At 41.8% G+C, this 19,792-nt stretch overlaps 1 protein-coding gene across 3 annotated transcripts in view; it reads left to right on the top strand.

Moving 5' to 3' along the window:
* plppr1 (phospholipid phosphatase related 1) overlaps nucleotides 1-18,722 on the top strand; it is an 83,351-nt gene extending 64,629 nt beyond the window's left edge. The window contains exons 4-9 of one of the 3 annotated variants that reach the window (XM_050052585.1): nucleotides 1,641-1,773; nucleotides 5,872-6,122; nucleotides 10,958-11,134; nucleotides 16,593-16,724; nucleotides 17,054-17,082; nucleotides 17,277-18,722. In XM_050052585.1, the coding sequence (XP_049908542.1) occupies nucleotides 1,641-1,773; nucleotides 5,872-6,122; nucleotides 10,958-11,134; nucleotides 16,593-16,724; nucleotides 17,054-17,059 (699 nt within the window). In that variant the 3' untranslated portion in view covers nucleotides 17,060-17,082; nucleotides 17,277-18,722. Of the gene's footprint in view, nucleotides 1-1,640; nucleotides 1,774-5,871; nucleotides 6,123-10,957; nucleotides 11,135-16,592; nucleotides 16,725-17,053 lie in introns of all 3 variants that reach the window. The other 2 variants (XM_050052584.1, XM_050052583.1) reach the window with 2 other exon arrangements.
* Nucleotides 18,723-19,792: the final 1,070 nt, after the last annotated feature.

Here is a 19,792-nt window from a genome sequence, read left to right as displayed (position 1 = left end):
AACCTGTTGTTGCTGCTGAGTCAGTTTGACATCCTGGATATATCCTTCAAACACAGACTGTAGACCCCTCTGTCTGCTTCTCTCTGGAATCACTCTTTCAGTTTTCCAACAATATGATAATATTTCTTCAGGGAGTGCAGTTAGTTACAGTGTGGGCTCCATGCTTACTCTGACAGCTTGTTGGACCATCGCAAAGGGGCGGGGCTTAGCGAAAGGTCAATTGGTGACACTAATCGTGGGTGCCCACCTTGAAACTGTGCTGACTGTATGGATCTTCTGTGCTGCTGGGCGGGAAAATGTGTGTGTGAAGCATCCATATTTTTACAAGCATAAGTGTATACTGTAACTGCAACTTGACTGTATCGTCAAGGCATACGCAGCAGAGCTGTGATTCTAGTTAGGAAAAATATCAGGAAATGACACACTTGAAAAATAATGTTATTTTAAAAGTTTGCCAATGACTGACACTCAGTGGAGATATAGCACATTTGAGCTCCCGTCTTGGTGAAACTGACCTATATTTCAGTTAAAACTTAGCATAGGTATTGTTTGCGTATGCGCACTTCAAACAAAATAGTTTGTTGATGTTGATTATAAAATATACACATGATGCTAGAAGAGGCCCATGAATAATTTTGTTTACATTTAGATCATGAATTTTTCCTTTAAACCACCTCGGATTCATTGCCTGTATTGAAATTGTGTTAGTTAACCGTTAAATCTGCACCGTCCCTCCTTTCTAGCCTCTGCAAATATGCATTTTCATTTGTCACAACTAACAAAACCACATGATATAAGTTGCCTGGCTTTTACAGTCACAGTCTGCTTGAAGATAAAGGCCTTCTTTTGGTTATGTCGCCTTTGAAGACAGATGTTTCTGGGTCATAATGCATCAAAAGATGGGTTCCTCTGTCATGATGCATTGATGAGAGTTTCATTTGGCATTTGCATGCTTTATGTCAGTGGGAAAAGAAAGTGTTTGGAAATATTAATTCAGTTTCCTTCATGCTGACATATCCAGACAGGACCGAATCCAGTCCACAACTTTAAAACATTCATACCCTTTTTATGTGACTGCTGTCAGTCCCTCTTTCTTCATTGTTCTTTTTTTTTGAGTTTCCCAACATCACGAAATCAGCGGCTCTTTCTGCTTGTAGCCGCAAAGAAAGAAAGAAATAGATTAGAGCTGCATTCACGAGAGCATGTTGATGATGAAAAAAGTGAGGGATGGAGAAAACACAGGAGTTTTGTTACCTGTCCTGAGGCTCGAAACAACCTCTTTTATGAACACAAACACACACACTAAAGACCAAAACCACATGTGTACACACATACTGTATGCACACACTCCCGCTCATAAACACACATTTTTGCAGCAATCCGCATCACCCAAGGCAGCTGGCAATGAGTTTCATTCTGTGTGTCCAGCAGCAGTTTTTCCATTAGACGTGATGTAATGTCCACACTATAATGGACCCGAAGAAAGGCTGCATTAAGACACAGTGGTTTATGTACACAGGCTAGACAGGGGCAAAATGTCCCTCTGCCCTATAATGGGATGCCCAACTTGATATTTTCTTTTCTCCCTTGTCTGTGTGTTGTCTGGATCTCAACCTGTTTCTGTGTCTTTCTGTGCGCAGATTTTTATCGGAGAGGTGTCCATGTACGTGATGAAATCAACGAGGGAAGCTCTCCTGGCCCAGGAGAAAACTATTGTGACAGGAGACTGTTGTTACCTCAACCCCCTTATCCGCCGCATCATACGCTTCATAGGTAAGAACGTTTTCATGCCAGGTAGGCCAAACTGCCCTGAGCTCCTTCAGGTGGATGGTACCAAGCAGTAGCTGACAACTCATACACACATCAAAAATATGTGCGCATATCCTGGGAATAACCTGGGAAGTTTTTATCTTATGGGCGACAGTGATAACAATAATTAAATGTAGTTTAATGTTCTGGTAAAAATGGCTTTAAAAACAGGAGTCTGGAGGATCATTTAGCTGATATGGATCATTTCACAAACACTCATACTCACTGTTTGGCTTGTTACATTTGTTTTTTTGTAGCTAAGTGATCACATTATTGTTCATATCTGTACGCACCCCAGTGATCACATCACCATTCATATTACAGTGACAATAATGCACTTAAACTACAGAAGCAGAGTTTATAAGGTTAATAACTCAATAAAGAATGCATCTGCAACACTTGGATTTTTTTTCGTGTGGCTTTCATAGTCTTTGAGGAAGCTTCTGAAAAGGAAGCAACACGCTGTATATCATGGCTAAGCTGACAGCTGAATGTGGGTGCTGTCAGTCACCTGCAAGGGGAGCTCCAATGCAGAAAGCTACCGATTCAAAAACCAACCATGATGATTCAGAGCTCGAGGATTTTGGTATTTAAGACGAGCTTGTTTATGTTCTATACACCGTCAGTATTATGTAAGGAGGGCTTGCCAAAGCACCCATTTATCCTACAAAGGACAAATGAGGGTGACCCTCGACTTGGAATGCAAGCAGCGTACCAACAGACAGGGTCACCAAGCAATCACCAACCTTGGAATAACACGATACATGACGGGATCAGCCGTTTTTCTGTTGTGTCAGAGACAGGTCGATGCACAGTGAAGGATGAAAAGAAAGAATTTAGAAGATGAGGTTGACAAGGTCAGTCAGGGGTGGGCATGGCAGTAGCTTCCTCTGCACAGACATGTAAAGCTGAGGTTGTCTGGAAATACTTTAAGTGTTTAGAGCAGCAGATTTTGATCCTCTGTTTGTTCCTTGAGAGTAAAGTACAGCACACGTCTGTAGCACACACCTGACATGCCACAAAGACACAATAAATACAGCAGCTGTGGAACTAATATACATTTCCTGCTTATTTGAGGCGCTGATACACGAAGCTGGGAAGTAGCACAGTGGTGATGCGTGTCAAGATAATGGCAGTTTGTGTGTCCTTAAGTGTATTCAGTAGGTATTAGACTTTGCCTAAAGGGACAGTTCACCCCCAAATCAACCTTTTACCTGTAGAGTTATTTATCAATCAATCTAGATAGTTTCGGTGTGAGTTGCTGAGTGTTGGAGATATCAGTTGTAGAGATGTCTGCCTACACTTGAATATAATGGAACTAGATGGCACTCGGATTGTGGTGCTCAAAGAGTCGAAAAATGACAATTTGAAAAACTCATCAGCAATGTCTTTTTCCAGGATTGATGATGTTGACTCAAGATAATCCACAGACCTTGTTGTGAGCAGTTTCATGTAGGAACTATTCTTTTCTACCGAGCTACATCCGCTAACCGTATCACTGCACAAAAGGAAGCATGCATCTAATTGTGGACGCAACATGTAAACATTAATGGAGTCCTCGTTGGCTGAGCTTGAAAGATAGCTAACTCAGTGGTGCTTAGTTGGCTAGCAGTAGATGTGCACTTACTTGTGCGCAGTGATACAGTTGGCAGATGTAGTTTGGTAGAATGAAAATAGTTCCTACATGAAACTGCTCACAACAAGGTCTGTGGATTATCTTGAGTAACCTGATCATGATTTTTTGGCTCCTTGAGTGCCAGAAGCAAAGTGATGATCAAAAAATCTCCTCTGAGAATCGCCACCTTAACGTGGTGGAGGGGTTTGCATGTCCCTGTGAACCTGGGAGCTGTGTTGTCCTGGGCTAGTAGCCCCTGGTAGGGTCTGATGCCAGCGGAGGGGCCAGACTAACAGTGATTCAAGAAGACCTTGATGAAACGGCATATTTAGACTTTGAGGACCTCGCCTGATATGGGGACACCAGGGCTCCCCCTGGAGCCAGGCCTGGTTTGGCTCAGCGTCTGGTGGCCGGGCCTTGGGCCATGGGGCAGTGGAGCCAAATAGATAATATGGAGCCGTCGCCCTGTGGGTCCCACCACCCGCAGGGACAGGATTCAGGGCTCTGCATTGTGTGCCGGGCGGCAGGGACCCTGGGCATGCTGATCCCTGGAGTGCAATCTAGTCCCATTATATTTGAGAGAAGACAAACTTCTTCATGGCCGATATCTAGAACACTCAACAACTGACACCAAAACAATCTAGATTGTTCAATAGGAAGAAAAAGGAAAAATATGTATTTTGGATTTTGGGTGAATTTTCCCTTTAAATGATCCAAGAGCTCAACCCTCTTAAAGTGTAAATAAAATTACATTATACCCGTTACAGAGGAAAACACTAAATAAGCATGCACTAAGAAATAATATTGAGCTGCTTTGTATTCCTCTTGAGACTACACTTTGAAATCCATCCATCCATCCAGCTATTGTCTGTAACCGTTTATCCTTAGAGGGTTGCGCGTGGCTGGAGCCGATCCCAGCTGACATTGGGCGAGAGGCAGGGTACACCCTGGACAGGTCGCCAGTCAATCACACGGCTGACAACCAGACAGACACACTCACATTCACACCAGAGGACAATTTAGAGTGCTGTTAGCCTGACCTGCCTGTGCCTTTGGACTGTGGGAGTTAGTGTGGCTTAATCAGAACTGCTTATGTCATGTGTTGTGTGTGGTTGATCCTGATTGGCTGACCTCACCATCTGCTTTGATTTAAATCTTAGGTAGGCAAACTTGCTGGTGGAGGCTTTTCAGTTTAAATACAGCAAACTGGCCTGACTGAACTGATTTTAGTAATTCTTCAGTGAAGGGAGCCAATTGGGATCAAGTCCAGCTGTGATGCATTTACTGCAGCTTCTCTAAAACTGCATTAGCCACTGAAACAAAATTGAATTTAAACATCTTTATCAAAGACGCTGGATCGCATAGAGGCAATATTTAAAAGATTTCTTACAATAGGGCAGCTTTGCACCACAATTACAGGTAAAGTTTGTAACCTCACATTACATACCTGTGTCACTCCTCCAAAAGACCGCACAAGACGTCCAGCTACGACCTTTGAATATAAATCTTTACAGCCACTTCTCCACAAAGCTTGAGTAGCACTGGGCAGAGTGACAGACTCTTTGCTATCTGTTCCAGTAAATGAGGTCGTCTGCTGGACTTTCCTGGCGTAATCAGGAACTGTATTGTTCATTTTTAAATAATATCCCTCCAATTTATAAAACACTCATCAGAAATTCATTAGGCAATTCACATGATTTATGTTTCCGTCTGCTCCCGAACAATCTCTCAAATTTGTAGGGTCACCGAGGCTTAGTTTCCCACTCTCTTGCTCGCTCCCATCTCCTCTCCTCTCACCCTAATTCCCCCATCTCTATTTCCCTCAATGATGCCCTTCACACAATCGTGTCCCTGTACCCCTCACTGGCACCCGAACATTCCCGCTCCCCTGCCACCCCGGCCCTCTGCAGCCCCCCCTTGGATGAGAATACAAAGCAGAGTAATTTCATGGCTAAGCAGGCCAGATAATCAGCAGTCATATTTCACAGCAAAAGGAATGCAGACGCAGACATTGGTTAGGGTTGGTGGGCTTAAAGTGTCAGTGCAATCATTCATATTAAATGCAATTTTTTTCTGCGTGTTTATGTTTCTGTCTCTGCCTGTGGTCCACTCCTCTTTCCCTCCATATTACCTTCATTTGATTCCAATACAAAATCAATACTATTTGCATTTAAATTGGTAGTATAGGATAACTGTAATGTTGTTAACAGTAGATATCCTGGGGTTTAGTTCTGCCTAATGACAGTTGGGAGCTTATGGACCAGCACTGGGAGCCAGATAGTCACAGGCCAATTTAACCCCGGATATAAGGTGATTACACCACGATCTAAGGCGGAAATGAGTGTGAAGCATTTATATCTTTGTGCCTATGTGTTAATGTTCCTTTGCTTTGGGTTTTTATGAGCTATAAATTCTCATCCGTGTATCTGCGTGTCTGTGTGCCCCAGGTGTGTTTGCATTTGGTCTGTTTGCCACAGACATCTTCGTCAACGCGGGCCAGGTGGTGACGGGAGGTCTCTCGCCCTACTTCCTGTCTGTCTGCAAGCCCAACTACACCGGCACCGAGTGTCGTTTTAATCACCAGTTTATCGTCAACGGCAACATCTGCACTGGGAACCCTGTTGTCGTGGAGAACGCTCGCAGGTCGTTCCCATCCAAGGATGCTTCGCTGAGTGTTTACTCGGCTGTTTACCTGACGGTGAGGAGAATGTACATGAGCACCAGGCACTATAATAGAGTTTAATGTGGGCATTTTACAGGATGGGAGGTTTAAACAATGGAAAAACCATCACATAACATCACATACTGTATATTTAGGTTGATTACTGTTTAACTTATTGTGTAACATGGCATGGTATCACCTGATTCGCTTTAAGACTTGAGAACAACTCCAGTGTTTTCTTACATTTGCTTGTGTATTGCGCTGACACCTATAAAGAGGCAATGGACAAATGTCTGGCAAAGCAAGGCAGCAGGTACAGGCAGAGCTGATGGTGAAAAGTAGTGATGGCCAGATGAAGCCTCATGAAGCATTTTCTTTATTTTTTGAGCCCACTAGATGGCGCTTTTTGTTCAACAAAAGGTTTAAAACACACTGAATTGCCATTCTTTGAGACTCTCTCTTAAAACCAAGAGTGCCATCTAGTGGGTTCAGAAAATAAAGAAAATGCTTCGTGAGGCTTCATGAGGCCATCACTAGTGAAAAGTGAGGCAGACTAATGTTGTATAATAACACTTGCTCTATCGGGCTCAGTTTTAAAGCTATAGTGAAGACACTGGTATCACATTAAACTAGAGCAGTAGTTCCAAACTGATCCAGCCATGGGGTCCAGATTTCTCCTTAGTCATTAGTTCAAGGTCCATACAGTCATACATTTAGCACCATATTTGTGTTTGGCCGTGTCGTAGAGCTAGTTTTCTGTCTCTGTCAAGTGGCTGTCCATTAGTTACCCAGTCTACTGTAGGAAACAGCACTTCAAAATAAGAGCTCTTTGCCAGAAATTTACTGTACTTCAAAATAAAGTGTGTTTTCAACAAACCTGAAATGTTCGCGAGTCACTTGAGGTCCATTCAGAATCGACCTGCAACCCACCAGTTTGGAACCACTATACTAGAGGACCTGAGGCATCCATTAGTACCAACCACGTCATGCTATCTTGTCGGAAAGGGGGCCGAGTCATGCTCCAAAGTTCCGCTAAATTTTGGAGAGGGGAAAAAGGAACATTGCCTTTTTTCAAAATGGTATATTTAAATATTTCTGCATACTGTGGTCCTTGAACAGTCTTGGAATTGCATGAATTGAGTATGACTGGGAAACTGAGAGTTGTCAACCACGATTTCAGTTCAGCACTCAATTTAACCAATATATGGTTATAGTAGCCCTTAAGATTGAATAAATGAATCAAGTAAACTATTAGGCATATTTGTTCACCTATGATTTGATTTTATGATTTAATACCTTGCAATAATTTCTTAAATCAGTGTTTTATTTGACTTCACTGGAAAGAAGCGCCGGACAAACATGTGACTACCTCTGCTTTTCAAAATGTAAGATCTTAAAATGGAGTGGATACAAAATACATGTGGAAATATGATTAATTGGATTATACTCACAGGAAGTGTAAAATTTTGCATTGTGGTCCCCTCAGCTGTGTCTCAATTCAGGGGCTGCAGCATTTGAAGGATGCAGCTTTCACGGTCTGCGTCGGCCACATCCTTTAAAGACCACATCAGCCAAACAGAATGGTCTCAGAAACGGGATGGTCTGGTTGGCAGAGGATTTCCTGGTTGCATCACCAGTTGCGCTCGCCCTGATCCGTTGATGTCCCTGTTACTTAGCAACCAGCTGGGCTTGACGAAAGAGGGAGTAAGCTAGTAAGTTAGTTAGCCCTAAATCATGGACCCAGAGATTGGTATTTAATACTTGAGGAGATGTTTCGTCGCCAGAGAAACGGCTGTTTGATATATTTCAGGCTGATGGAGGACCGTTTTCAGGTAAACGTATTAAATTAAGATTGTTCAAGCTGTGTGCTTTTAGCTTATAGTAATGTTAACAATGGTAAACTGTAAGCTAGTTACCAACTGTTACTTGACTTTGCTTAATATATAATCGTCACCAGCGCACAATGCCTCTTGGGATAGGCTGGGCCACGAAGGATATATCCGTTGCATATATGTATCCGCTCCAAACTATGGGAAAGAAGGCTGCATTTCTCAGCCGCATTTGAAGGAGACTTTGAAATGGGAGAGCCTTGGTCGCGCCGATGTGATGCAATCAGTCCTCAAATGTAGCCTTCGAAGGCTCCAGCCCCTGAATTGAGACACAGCTCTTCTCCCCCTGCTCATAATTCCCAATGGCTGGCTTGACTACAGGTCAGAAGAAACATATGTATGTTTGATTCTGGGGTGAACTGTCCCTTTAAGCATGGGCATGTGGTGGTAAAGCATCAGTCACAGGAATGAGGACATTAGTGAGGATCAAACTTGCCTATTGAAGGCTGGAACCATCAGACTCGTTAGTTTAACTGTGGTCAATTAAGAGCTTTTTATTGCTGAACTAAAATAGAAGCCTCCAATTATGCAGTTTGTATTCTAAATTCTAAGTTTTGTCTAAGTACTTGTACTTCATAAACAAAGTTAAAAGTTAAGGCAATTATACACATGAATACAATATAAGTATACTGCAGTGTACAAACAAGTATTTCCCTGAGCATAACTTCTTTCTGAATTTAAATCAATATCATATAATAAAGTGAAGACAAAACATGTATTGAAATTCTTCACCAAATTTGCAGATTTTCTTCAATGAGCAAGGTTAATTAAAAATCAATGTCAAGTGTACTTGTGGTTCTAGAGTTTCTCATTTGGGACTGAGTGTAATTACTTTAAATCTTGGTGTAAACAAAGTTTTACATAGTAAAAAACACCCAAACAATCAGAGATGAATATATCTCTTTAGCCCAGACTGATTAAAGTTCCACACTAAATTTGTTATTTAAAAAGGCCGTGAATAAGAAGGAATGTTTTCTGTAGCACATCTATCTTTGATGGAGGAACGGGTGAGGAGGGACTTCATACTTCTTGGAAGTGTGTCGAGGAATGTGTAATACAAGTGTAGGGTGGGTCCGGGCATTTTTAGAAAATTGGCCTGAGGAACACATGAAGAATGGCTTTTGAAGGGCTATTTGAAGGGCTGGTGTGTGATATCACAGTGACAGAGGAGCTCAGCTGCTGGAAAGTGAAAGGAGGGAGAGCAGAGGTGCAGATTTTATCAGCACAAGTGAGAAGAATACAAAGACAGGTTGTTGATGAAAAGAGGATTTGATTTGCGCAGCTCCAAGGTCTGACGTGGGAGGAGGTAAAAGTTCAAGAAGTGAGAACATATGTAGGAAGACTGATGTTTTTAAATGCTGACAGTCTTCTCAGAGGTTCCCCCTATTAGGTTAATCTTGTAATCTTCTATTCTCTGTGAAAAAAAGCTCCTTGTTTTGGAAAGGTATTTCACTCATATGATGTAAGTTTGTGACATCTTTCTTTAACCGTTTTGCTGTTCAATGGAGGCTCTGTGCTCTCATAAAATGGTAAAATATTTGATTCCATTTCTGTGGGAACACCTCCAGTTACACTGCATGGGATCGCTTCTGTTCTTGTCTGCCTAAAGAGCGGTACAGGTGAAACCTTAGATCTTTGGGACACAGTAGAGAGCATATTTTTTTGCCTTTCCGCTGGTAGCTGTGGCTGGAGGCATTATGTTTTCTGTTTGTACGTCCGTCCGTGTATCGGTCCCATTCTTGTGAACAGAAAAACTCAGAACCATCTTGAGTGAGTTTCTTCAAATTTGGCAAAAAAATCCACTTGGACGAGAATAAACTAATTACATTTTAATGGTCACAGGTCAAAGATCAAGATCATTGTGACCTTGCATCCATCTCATTCTCATGAATTCGATATCTTAAGAACACCTTTAGATTTCTTCAAACTATGGACAAACATCCAAATGGACTCAACAATAAACGAATTAGAATTTAGTGGACAAAAGTCAAGGTCACTGTGACCTCATGTTTGTCTCATTCTTGTGAACAGGATATCTCAGGAACACCTTGAGGGAGTTTCTTCAAATTTTGGCACAGACATCCATTTGGGACTCGAGGATTATATTTTAGTGGTCAAAAGGTCAAAATCCAAGATCACTGTGACCTTGCGTCCATGCCATTCTCGTGAACATGATATCTGAAGAACACCTGTAATGTCTTCAAACATGGGCCAAACGTCCACTTGGAATCAGTACTAAACAATTAGAATTCAGTGGTCAAAGGTCAAGGTCACTGTGACCCTGCGTCCATCTCATTCTCATAAACATGATATCTCAAGAATACCTTGAGGAAATTTCTTCAAACTTACAACAAACATCCACTTGGACTCAGTGATGAGCTGTTTTTATTTTGGTGGCCAAAGGTCAAGGCCACTGTGACCTAACTGTTGTCTTACTTTTATAGACATGACATCTCAAGGAGGCCTTTAGGGAACTTCTTCAAATGTGGCACAAACTGCCACTTGAATTCAAGAATGAACTAATCAAAATTTGGTGGTAAAAGGTCAAGGTCAATATGACCTCACAAAACATGTTTTTGGCAAACACTCAAGAATTCATCTGGTAATTAAGACAAAATTTCCTAGAAATGTCTGATAGAATAAAACGATAAAGTGGTGACATTTTATATCAGTCAACGTCACAGTGACATCATAATGTTCTGCAAAAACATTTTCTGGCCATTATTCAGTGTCATAGGAATAGAAGGGTTGACATTTGGTCAGATACTGAATTGGTAATACTAATCTTAGGTGTCCATCTTGAAACTGTGGTCATTGTAAAGATCTTCTGTGCTGCTGGGTTAAAGATGTGAGTGAAGCATCCATGTTGTATATGTATACGTAGCTTCTTTGCAGCAACATCCATACCCTATTTGAAGCATTGTCAGCTGTCATGGCTTTCTTCACCGTCTGATTTAATCTGCCCTCTGTCCTCCTTTCCAGATGTACATCACCAGCACCATCAAGACCAAGTCCAGCCGCCTGGCCAAGCCTGTGCTCTGTCTGGGCACCCTCTGTTCAGCCTTCCTCACCGGCCTCAACCGAGTCTCAGAGTACCGAAACCACTGTTCGGACGTAGTGGCCGGATTTATACTGGGATCAGCTGTTGCTCTGTTTCTGGTGAGGATGATGGAAGAGTGAAAAGTTTGGGCAAGTGTGGGAGTGAGGATTAGAGGAGGAGAGAGGATGATTATTCTGAGGTGGATTCTGGTCATGACTTATTTTCAAATTATAATAATAATTTCCAGCTTCATTTTGGAAGCGACCCAAACCGGTAATTAGATGATCATTCTAGGCTGCAGCTCTTACCAAAGCCTGTAACAGGGTTTTGGTGCCATTTTTAAAGTCAGCCTGAATGCAAATGTATGCCCTAAAATACTTATACACAGCAGATTTTATACTATTAATCTATATTGTAGTACTAGTAAGTTGTGTAATGAGGAACTAAACACTTACTTGGTAAAGGAGCTAAAAAGAGCAGTTCATGAAGAGGTGAGGGAGAGGATGTGAAACAGGATGAAGCATGGTTTATACTGAGCTTGGAGGAGGTTCAGATACAGGTGAGTTAGGATAGAGGGAAAAGGGTAAGGACGCACTGGTTGATTGGGAGTAGGAGGAGAAGATAAGAAAGGAAAGAAAATACTGAGGTGGCACCTGGATTTCTACTGAGATCAGCAGACGCTCTGTTTCTTAAAGAGCTCAGTGAGGAAGGGTAGTGAAAGGCAGGAGGACCAGGAGTTAGAAAGTCAAAGGAATCACCATGGTTGTTTCTAATTCTAAGATAATTGAGGGAACCAGTGAAAAGAATATGTGATCTGATAAATTCTGGTTGGGAAAAGGGACCTTTTTATGTGTCTCATTGAAATAAATATCATTGCAAGGTACAAATTGTTCTCACTGGATTTGAAGAAAATGAATTTCCCTGTCTCAAAGCCTTTAATGTAAAATCGAGCTGTCAGATATCCTGGCTTCCACTGAAAATCGAAATCACTTTGTCAACATCACATTTTAAGCTGAGTGTTTAAATACAGGGTAATGATTACAGCTGAAACCGTTGACTTGTTTTTGTGGTTGAAGCGAAAATCCCCTTGAGGAGAAGGGAAGGCGAAGAGAAACCACAACAATTTAAAAGAGATAAACTTTAAAAGTCTTGGAGGCTTCAATTCATGTTAATTGCCGCTGGTGCTCAAGTAAGGAGTATGAGAGAGAGATGGAAGGGAGGAAAAGACATGAAGGGAAAAGTGCTGTAAAGACCACCTAAACTGAGACCCAAGGCATGGCCCCAAGCCCCAGACAAGACCAAGACTTTAGGAGATGAGGTCAAGACCAAGGCCAGACTGTGCCAGACCCAAGATAAAATGTGGGACATGCAAACCAAAGGCACTCCTCAAATTAATCTGAAAGATCCACATTCCCTTTAAAACACCCACACTGTTTTGCAGATGAACTATTTGTGGTTTGACTGACATCTCCTCCCAGACAGCCACACCTTTCTTGAAGTGTGTATGAATTTGGGCAGGAAGGCGCGACAGCCATTAATAGTAGTAAAAGTTTTCCAAGGGTGGAGCATAGAAGATGTTTAGATGATGGTAGATTTTGATTTGAATAGATGGTTAGTTATTGAGATTTCTGGGTGAGTAGTAGCAATCATACCTGCTCCTGTCTTTGCCATTGTGTTGTGGACTTGCGAGGAAGCTAAAGTGATATGCTTTGGTCGACTAGAAGCAGTTTGTCCTTGGACCACGAGGAGGGGGAGCCACAGCACCCCACTCTTTAATGAAGGATATTAGCTTTCAATGATTGATCTTTAAAAATTGACATACATTGAGTGGATGATCTCCGGGGGAAAGCAGACACAAGAAAATCAATCATCACGTCAGCAGTTTGAACCTGCTCATTTACAGCTTATTATCAGCAAGCTGAGGAGGGCTGCCTCTCCCTGACACATTCACCTAATGGTCCTGATGAAGCTTATCAAGGTCTTGTCATCGGGAAAACTGAGGCAATATGATGGACTGCTATCTGGAGGGAAATTAATTGGTACAAAGAGAGTAGAAAGCAGGTATAGCTCAGATCCCTGCGCTATCAGTGCTGACAGCGAGGAGATCTGAATGGACTCGTCAAACAGCTACTGCCTTTAGTGTTACAAGAGGTTTGTCCTCTGCCAGCAGATTGAGGGATCAGTGTTAAGCACTTGGTCGTGGAGCTGCAGGATGATATTGGAGACAGAGGTGTCCACTTGATCCAAGACAAAGTAGAGCCACATGCTGACTGCCTGCCAGGTCTGATAGAGGAGAAGCCCTTTGAAATTCAAAATGGCTTACAATCTAAACCTCAAATTCAAGGCTGCCAACATATGTAGAATTGCCATATGTCTGACACATTTTATGTTAAAACACAAGATACAGGTCCATGCAGATCTGAAAACATAATGCACATGGAATCAGATCCAAACTTTTTTTGTACAATCCCATACAAAGAGAATATGTAACCTTTATTCGAAAGCTCAAATCAAATGTTACAGCTGTTTCATGGCAACAAGCAAATTTCACTTTGTTCACCTGAGACAATAGATGGCAGCTTGGCCGAGCCTGTCTTAGCATGCATGACAAGATGCAAAAATGGAAGGAAAGCAGTCTTCCACGGTCTTTGGGGAGGCGCTTCAGTTGAGTGAAAGCAAGAAAGCAGAAACCATACTGAAATGTATTTGAAACAAGCAGGATGGTTGGAGCTTAAAAGATAGGTTTCTTCCGAGGCTAGATAAGAACAGTCGTGTGAAAACAACAGAAGCGAGTGTCAGTGTAGAGTTGAGCTCAAAGTAAAGCACTTGCCCATAACTCAGCCTAATCAACTTAAAGTTTGATTCACTGTGACAGACACTTCTGTACAGAATTCATCTGTTTTTATGAAACAGTGATGCTGGAGTGTCATCCTCGGATTCTTGCCCAGCAGCTGTGATTCATTTGCTTGGTCTAGGATCATTAGAGAAGCACCGTCCATGAACTGCCACAAACAAGGAAACCTTGAGCATCCTCCAGCAGTGAATCTCCCCCGCTTCATTTTCTCCTTTGCCACTGCCTGAAGGCATGGTTGGCCTGGAGGGGGGGACTCCCCCTCGGGCTGCCTTCTTTGATTAACCAGTCCATGGAGGAGTACAGAAATTCGGCAACCTTGGTGGTGTCTCTGCAGTTAAACGAACCGGACAAAAAACAGCATTTACAAGTAACTGTAATTTATAAACATTTTAACAGACATATAAATGAAGAAATAAGGCGTCAGTTCACAGTGGCTGCTGGGCGTGGTGCCATGGCACAAAGATGAACACCCCGGAGCATCTTCGTTGACTGCATTAAATGATGGCTGCATTTGTGAACTCATACAATGTTTGATTGAGCTTTTACACCCATATAAATTTTATATTAGGGTGATAACTGTTGGGAAGCTAAAAATATGGTCACATCTCTCCCAAAAACTCATGGGTGCTCTTAAGTCCTTCTAATTGGAGCCTAATATCGCAGTGACACTAGGGTTGGCAGGCAGTCTGATTTAAGGTACAAGTGTTCTCATTTTAATATAGACATTAGGTGATGTTCTCTTTTAACAATGGTATGATACTCATGTTATATTAAGGTATACCTGCAGATAACAGGGTTGCATCTGTCCAATAACTCTATGTTGTCTCATAATAGGAAGTAAAAATTTGTCTCAAGGGACCAGATGTATACACACCCTTGTATTTCCTGTTAGAGGCTTATTAGATTGTCAGACAACCCTTCAGTGCAGTGTGAGTTTTATTATTTGGTGTATGGAGTCTTTATCAAGGCATGATTTTTAGCCATGGCTCTAGGGGTGGCACCTTCAGTCTGTGACTCTACCACTTTTGTCTAGACTGAATTACCTCAGTAACTGTGGACAGATTGGCAAGAAGTTTTTTTTGTTGAGACCTTTGTGGTTCCCAGACAATGAAGCTTAAGGACTTTGATGATCCCCTGACTTTTCCTCTAGTGCTATCAGCAAGTTGACTTTTGAGGGTTTGAGTGTAATGTCTTAACAACTGTTGGATGGACTACCATGAAATGTGTTATACAAATTCAGTTCCCCTCAGGATCAATCGTAATCTGTTCAGTCGCCTTTTAACTTTTCATCTTGGACCAAATTTTTTTATTTGTACAATTTATGACCAACTACATGCAGTGCTAATTGCACTTCCATCAGCCTCAGCTGCACTAACCAGAGATATACTTGCTTTTTAACCACACGCTTGTGTAGACAAATGGCTGCAACATGAGCGTAATTGTTCACCTACTCGCCTATGTACTACATATATTACTGGATGATTCCACTAGAGGGCACACCAAAAAACTTAGACCATATAAAACTTTGGATCTGCATGATGTAAACAGAAACAATGGCGACACTCGAGGAGGCTACTATTTCAGTAATTCTGAGATCACAGCAGAGAAAGATGGTGGCATCATCATATATAGTATGTAAGGTCCATAAATCAAGCACATTGTGACAATGGCGAGTATGTGTGTTAAACTGCCCCTGGTGTTTTAATGTGAGTATTGCATCTTGCATACACGTTGCATTGATATCTGACGTCATGCACAACCAATGCTCCCAAGTGGACACTGGGTGTTTCTCAAAGTCAAGGAAGGATCCTTAAATAGCTGAATTTTAGGGATGCTACATCATCAAATCCAGCCGAAAGACTATTCCAATTTTAAGGATTCTTCAAATTCTAGTGAGGACAGAGTCCTTCTTTAAAGAATTTTAGCACACCTGTTTTTTTTTTTAGTATAATCCAGAAATATATGTTCTGTAAAAGTCAGATGACGTTGAATATATTGCTTAATTTTTTTTCAAATTTGTTCAAAAACATCAGAGAGTGCAAAGTCTAAAATGATCACAGTACCCTGAAACCCCCTCAATCCGGTGAGGTTTAATGCCGCACACCCGGTGCCACTCGTTAGCCTGTTCCAGTGTGTTTGCCAAATGTTGGGAAGGACTCTTGCCTTGCCTCTCTAGGAATCTTCCTTGGAAAGACTCAACCTACCAAGCAAGGATCCTTGACTTTGAGAAACACCAAGTATACACGAACTAGCCATCATGTACATGTGAACATGTAGTTAAAGCAAGTATATCTCAGTATATCTCTGGCCTAAGACAGTGAACAAGATAAACATTATACCTACGCTAGCATTGTCATTGTTAGCACTGCTTTGACCCAGGACATCCTCACAGAGCTGCTGGCATGGTTGTAGAGTATTCGTCTTGTTATAACATTACAATGATTTGTCAAATAAATGTGTATTTGGACAGTTTTTATTAAGGGTAGGAAAAAATAGTATGACTAAATTAAAAAGAGAGCTTCATAATGGATTAATTAAACTGAATCTCTATTTACCTAATGTAGACCCAGTCTGGTTTGGTAAAAGTCATACCACCACCAGTCACAATGTCAGAATTTTACAGCTGAAACTAACTTTCCCCATCTTAAAATGAACCCTTGATGTTTCAGGTCCATGTCAGCCTACCTCGCTATTAATGTTGAACCCCCCCTCATACCTTACAGGGTATATGTGTTGTAAACAACTTCAAAGGTGTCCACAGTGCAGCAGCTAAACAGAAAACTGAAGACTACCGTGGTCTGCCTCTGATGACTTTCCCCCGTGTAGAGAGCCCTCTGGAGACCCTCAGCGCACAGGTAGCTAAAAACACTTAACCTGGATTCCCAGAAAACGTAATCTCTGTGATTCACATTATCTTTCCCAATTAATTGGCAGAGCTCCCTTAAGACTGTGCTTAAAACAAAAAATACCCCTCCAGAATTTAGTCTACTGTAATTTGGTTTTCACTGTAATTTGCTGTTCCTGTAATTATTTGTAATCTGATTCATTTTCCAGAGTTCCTATAAAGACAGGGTGTTACATGAATCAACTAAAAACAGGTTTACAGTCACATAATTAGTTAACCATGTACTCTCTTTCTTTCTTCTTCTTCTTTCTTTTCTTCTTGCTTTCTTTCTACACAAAGCAATGACACATGTTTAGAAGAGCATACAGGCATGACATTTTGCACTACACCCCTGTCCTCCTTCCCCAACGCACAGAAACACACTCAGAACCTCACACAGAGCACTCCTGATACTGACAATGATTTCCTCTTCATTCCCACACCTTTTCCCACTTTCCTTCCTGTTTCTCCTAATCCTTGTACCTCTTTCTCCGTCCCTCCCTCCTCCCACGTCCATTTTCAGAACCACTCAGCATCGATGACGGAGGTCACATGACTAAGGGGGCAGCACCGGGTCACGTTTGCGTCTCCACAGCACTTCCAGACACAATGACGAGGACGCATGTCACGTGGTTCCGAATGCTTAACAAAAACACACAACTAATATATCTGTTTAATTCACCTGGGGGACAAAATGTGCCATGTTTCTAATGGTTCTCATTCAGTTGGGCTATGCTCAATTCAACCTGCCAAGGCACATCTATCGCATCACTGGCAAAAGTATCCCAAGGCAAAGTTAAGCACAGATTGTTTTTCCAGATAGTTGAAACCATTGGAAACATGGGATGTTTTTTCCCCCCTCCAAGGTGCGCTGTTTGTAGTTAGAGGACGGTGTTTTGTACATTTTGTATGAGCGAGTGCTGTAGCCTATCCTGACGGTGTTAAACCTGCGCACTTCCTGTCAGCTGACTCACTCTGTTTGACATCACATCCTGTCAGGTGACTTGCCTCGTCGATCACCACATCTATTCCCTTCTCAGTCTGAAAAATCTGCTATGGAAAAAATATCGATGTTGTTGTTCTGTGATGTTTGTCATTTGTACAGAAAAAAAAGACAGAATCCTTCTTTTTATTATCGCTGTACATTTATTGACCTCGTCAGGTCATATTTTGTAAAGATTTTTTGTCAATCTGTATGACTATTATGATCCATTTGGACCTGTTTGCCTGCTGTGTAAACCTGGATATGTTTTGGTATCAGTTTAGGTGTTTTGGGGAATGAACCCTCTCCCCTTTGGAGGAAACGACAAGGAAGAGTCAGTGACATCCTCCGAGTCAGAAAATGGGGTTTGGCACTTGTGGTGCCATGTTATCAGCCACAATGAAAATGAAATATAATTGGTTGGAATTCTCACTATGAGTGTGTTTCACCCCAATTTCCTGATTCACTGTGATGTTAATAGAATTTTTTTCTACAGAGAAGTCCTGTGGGGCTAGCCTGTGCCAGATCTACCTGAAGATTTCACTGGTGTGGCTGCACAGTTAAATTTAAAACTGAAATCCCAACGGAAGACATCTGTAGAAAATACATGGGAAAAAAAGAAAAAGACACAGAAGTACTCTTTGGAGTGAAACTGAGTGACTTATTTAAGGCCTGGCTAGCCCCTCTAATGGAAACCAGGCTAATGACTCCTGCTTCACTTTTCCTCCTTGAGGCACCCCTCCCCCGCCCTGACCCACCAGTGGATTGTGATGCAATGTTGTGACTCCATTTCCCATTGGAAGATAACGCCCAGCATGAAGAGAGAAGTCAAGATGTTTTATAGATATTCATGATTTCAATTATACTCATTATCATTGTGATTATAAACGTCTTTTACTTTCAGAACAAAAAAAAGCATTTCATTTGAAATGCTACATATATTTTTTTTTCTTGGTTTGTCCACAAATTAAATAGTCAGTAGCAACAGTGTATAGTCTTGTGTTTTTCATTACATGCTCAAGTTGTGTTAACTTTGTGGCCGAAGACAAGAAGGATAATTGGTTAGTAAGGTAAAAACAATAGCCTCAATCCTCTGCTGAAACCAAAGAACTGAGGCAGAGAGCTGGACTCCATCTTGACTGTCAGTCTAACCACTGTACCTCCCGGGAAGAAGTGGGAAACATGTCTGCCCTTTTGTTTCTCGGAATATTTAGAGGTTTATTTACTTTCTTTTTTCATGCCCCGAGTTGTGCCTCGCAGGCAGCCCTACAGTGATTCTTGCACATGGGACAAGTTTGCCTAGAGGGTTTTCATCTGTTAAATTTAACCCCAACCACAACTTTTTTCTTAGCACAACCAAGCCTTTCTGGCACATAGCTCCCTTGGGCCTGGGTCTTCAACAAGGGGTTCGTGACCCCAAAGAGGTCTTTAGAGTTACTGCAGGGGGGCTGCCAATTAGGGCTGCCCCCTAATAGTCGACCAAGCGTTAGTCAATCAGAAAGGTCATTAGACAGCAAGATTTCATTGGTCGCTTATTTGCAGAACCCCCCCACACACGTTAATCTCCAGGGCTGGTACCTGCGGTTATTCCACAGGCTAGTTAATAACATGTCGGGCAGGAAATCCAAAGAGTGGGATCATTTTGAGAAGGTGAAGGACGAACCCAAGGTGATATGTAAACTCATCTTCATTGGTTGACTACAAACATGGCGTATCATCTGAAACATGGAAGTAGCTACATGCCCATTAGCCCACAGCGTCATTAACAGGCGGCTCGCTCAGTGTGTGACGTGCACTTGTAGATAAAATATAGGCCTATATTAATGAAGGTTCATTAGTACGGTTTTGTATTTCTCTGTAATGTAGCACAGTGTTAACAATGTTACTGATACTATTCTTTCTCACACCTTTAACTCAAATCATTGTGTTGCCCCGCCCAAATTATATCATTTAATAATTAAATTAATATTGTAAACATGCAGGCGACTAGTCGACTAATGGCCCTAAATGACGACTATTGGTCGACTAGGAAAATTCTTAGTGGGGGCAGCCCTACT

The sequence above is a fragment of the Epinephelus moara genome, chromosome 9 (assembly GCF_006386435.1).
Source record: "Epinephelus moara isolate mb chromosome 9, YSFRI_EMoa_1.0, whole genome shotgun sequence".
Taxonomy (NCBI): domain Eukaryota; kingdom Metazoa; phylum Chordata; class Actinopteri; order Perciformes; family Serranidae; genus Epinephelus; species Epinephelus moara.
The sequence above is the reverse complement of the archived record's forward strand: the minus strand, read 5'-3'. Positions and strand labels throughout refer to the sequence as shown.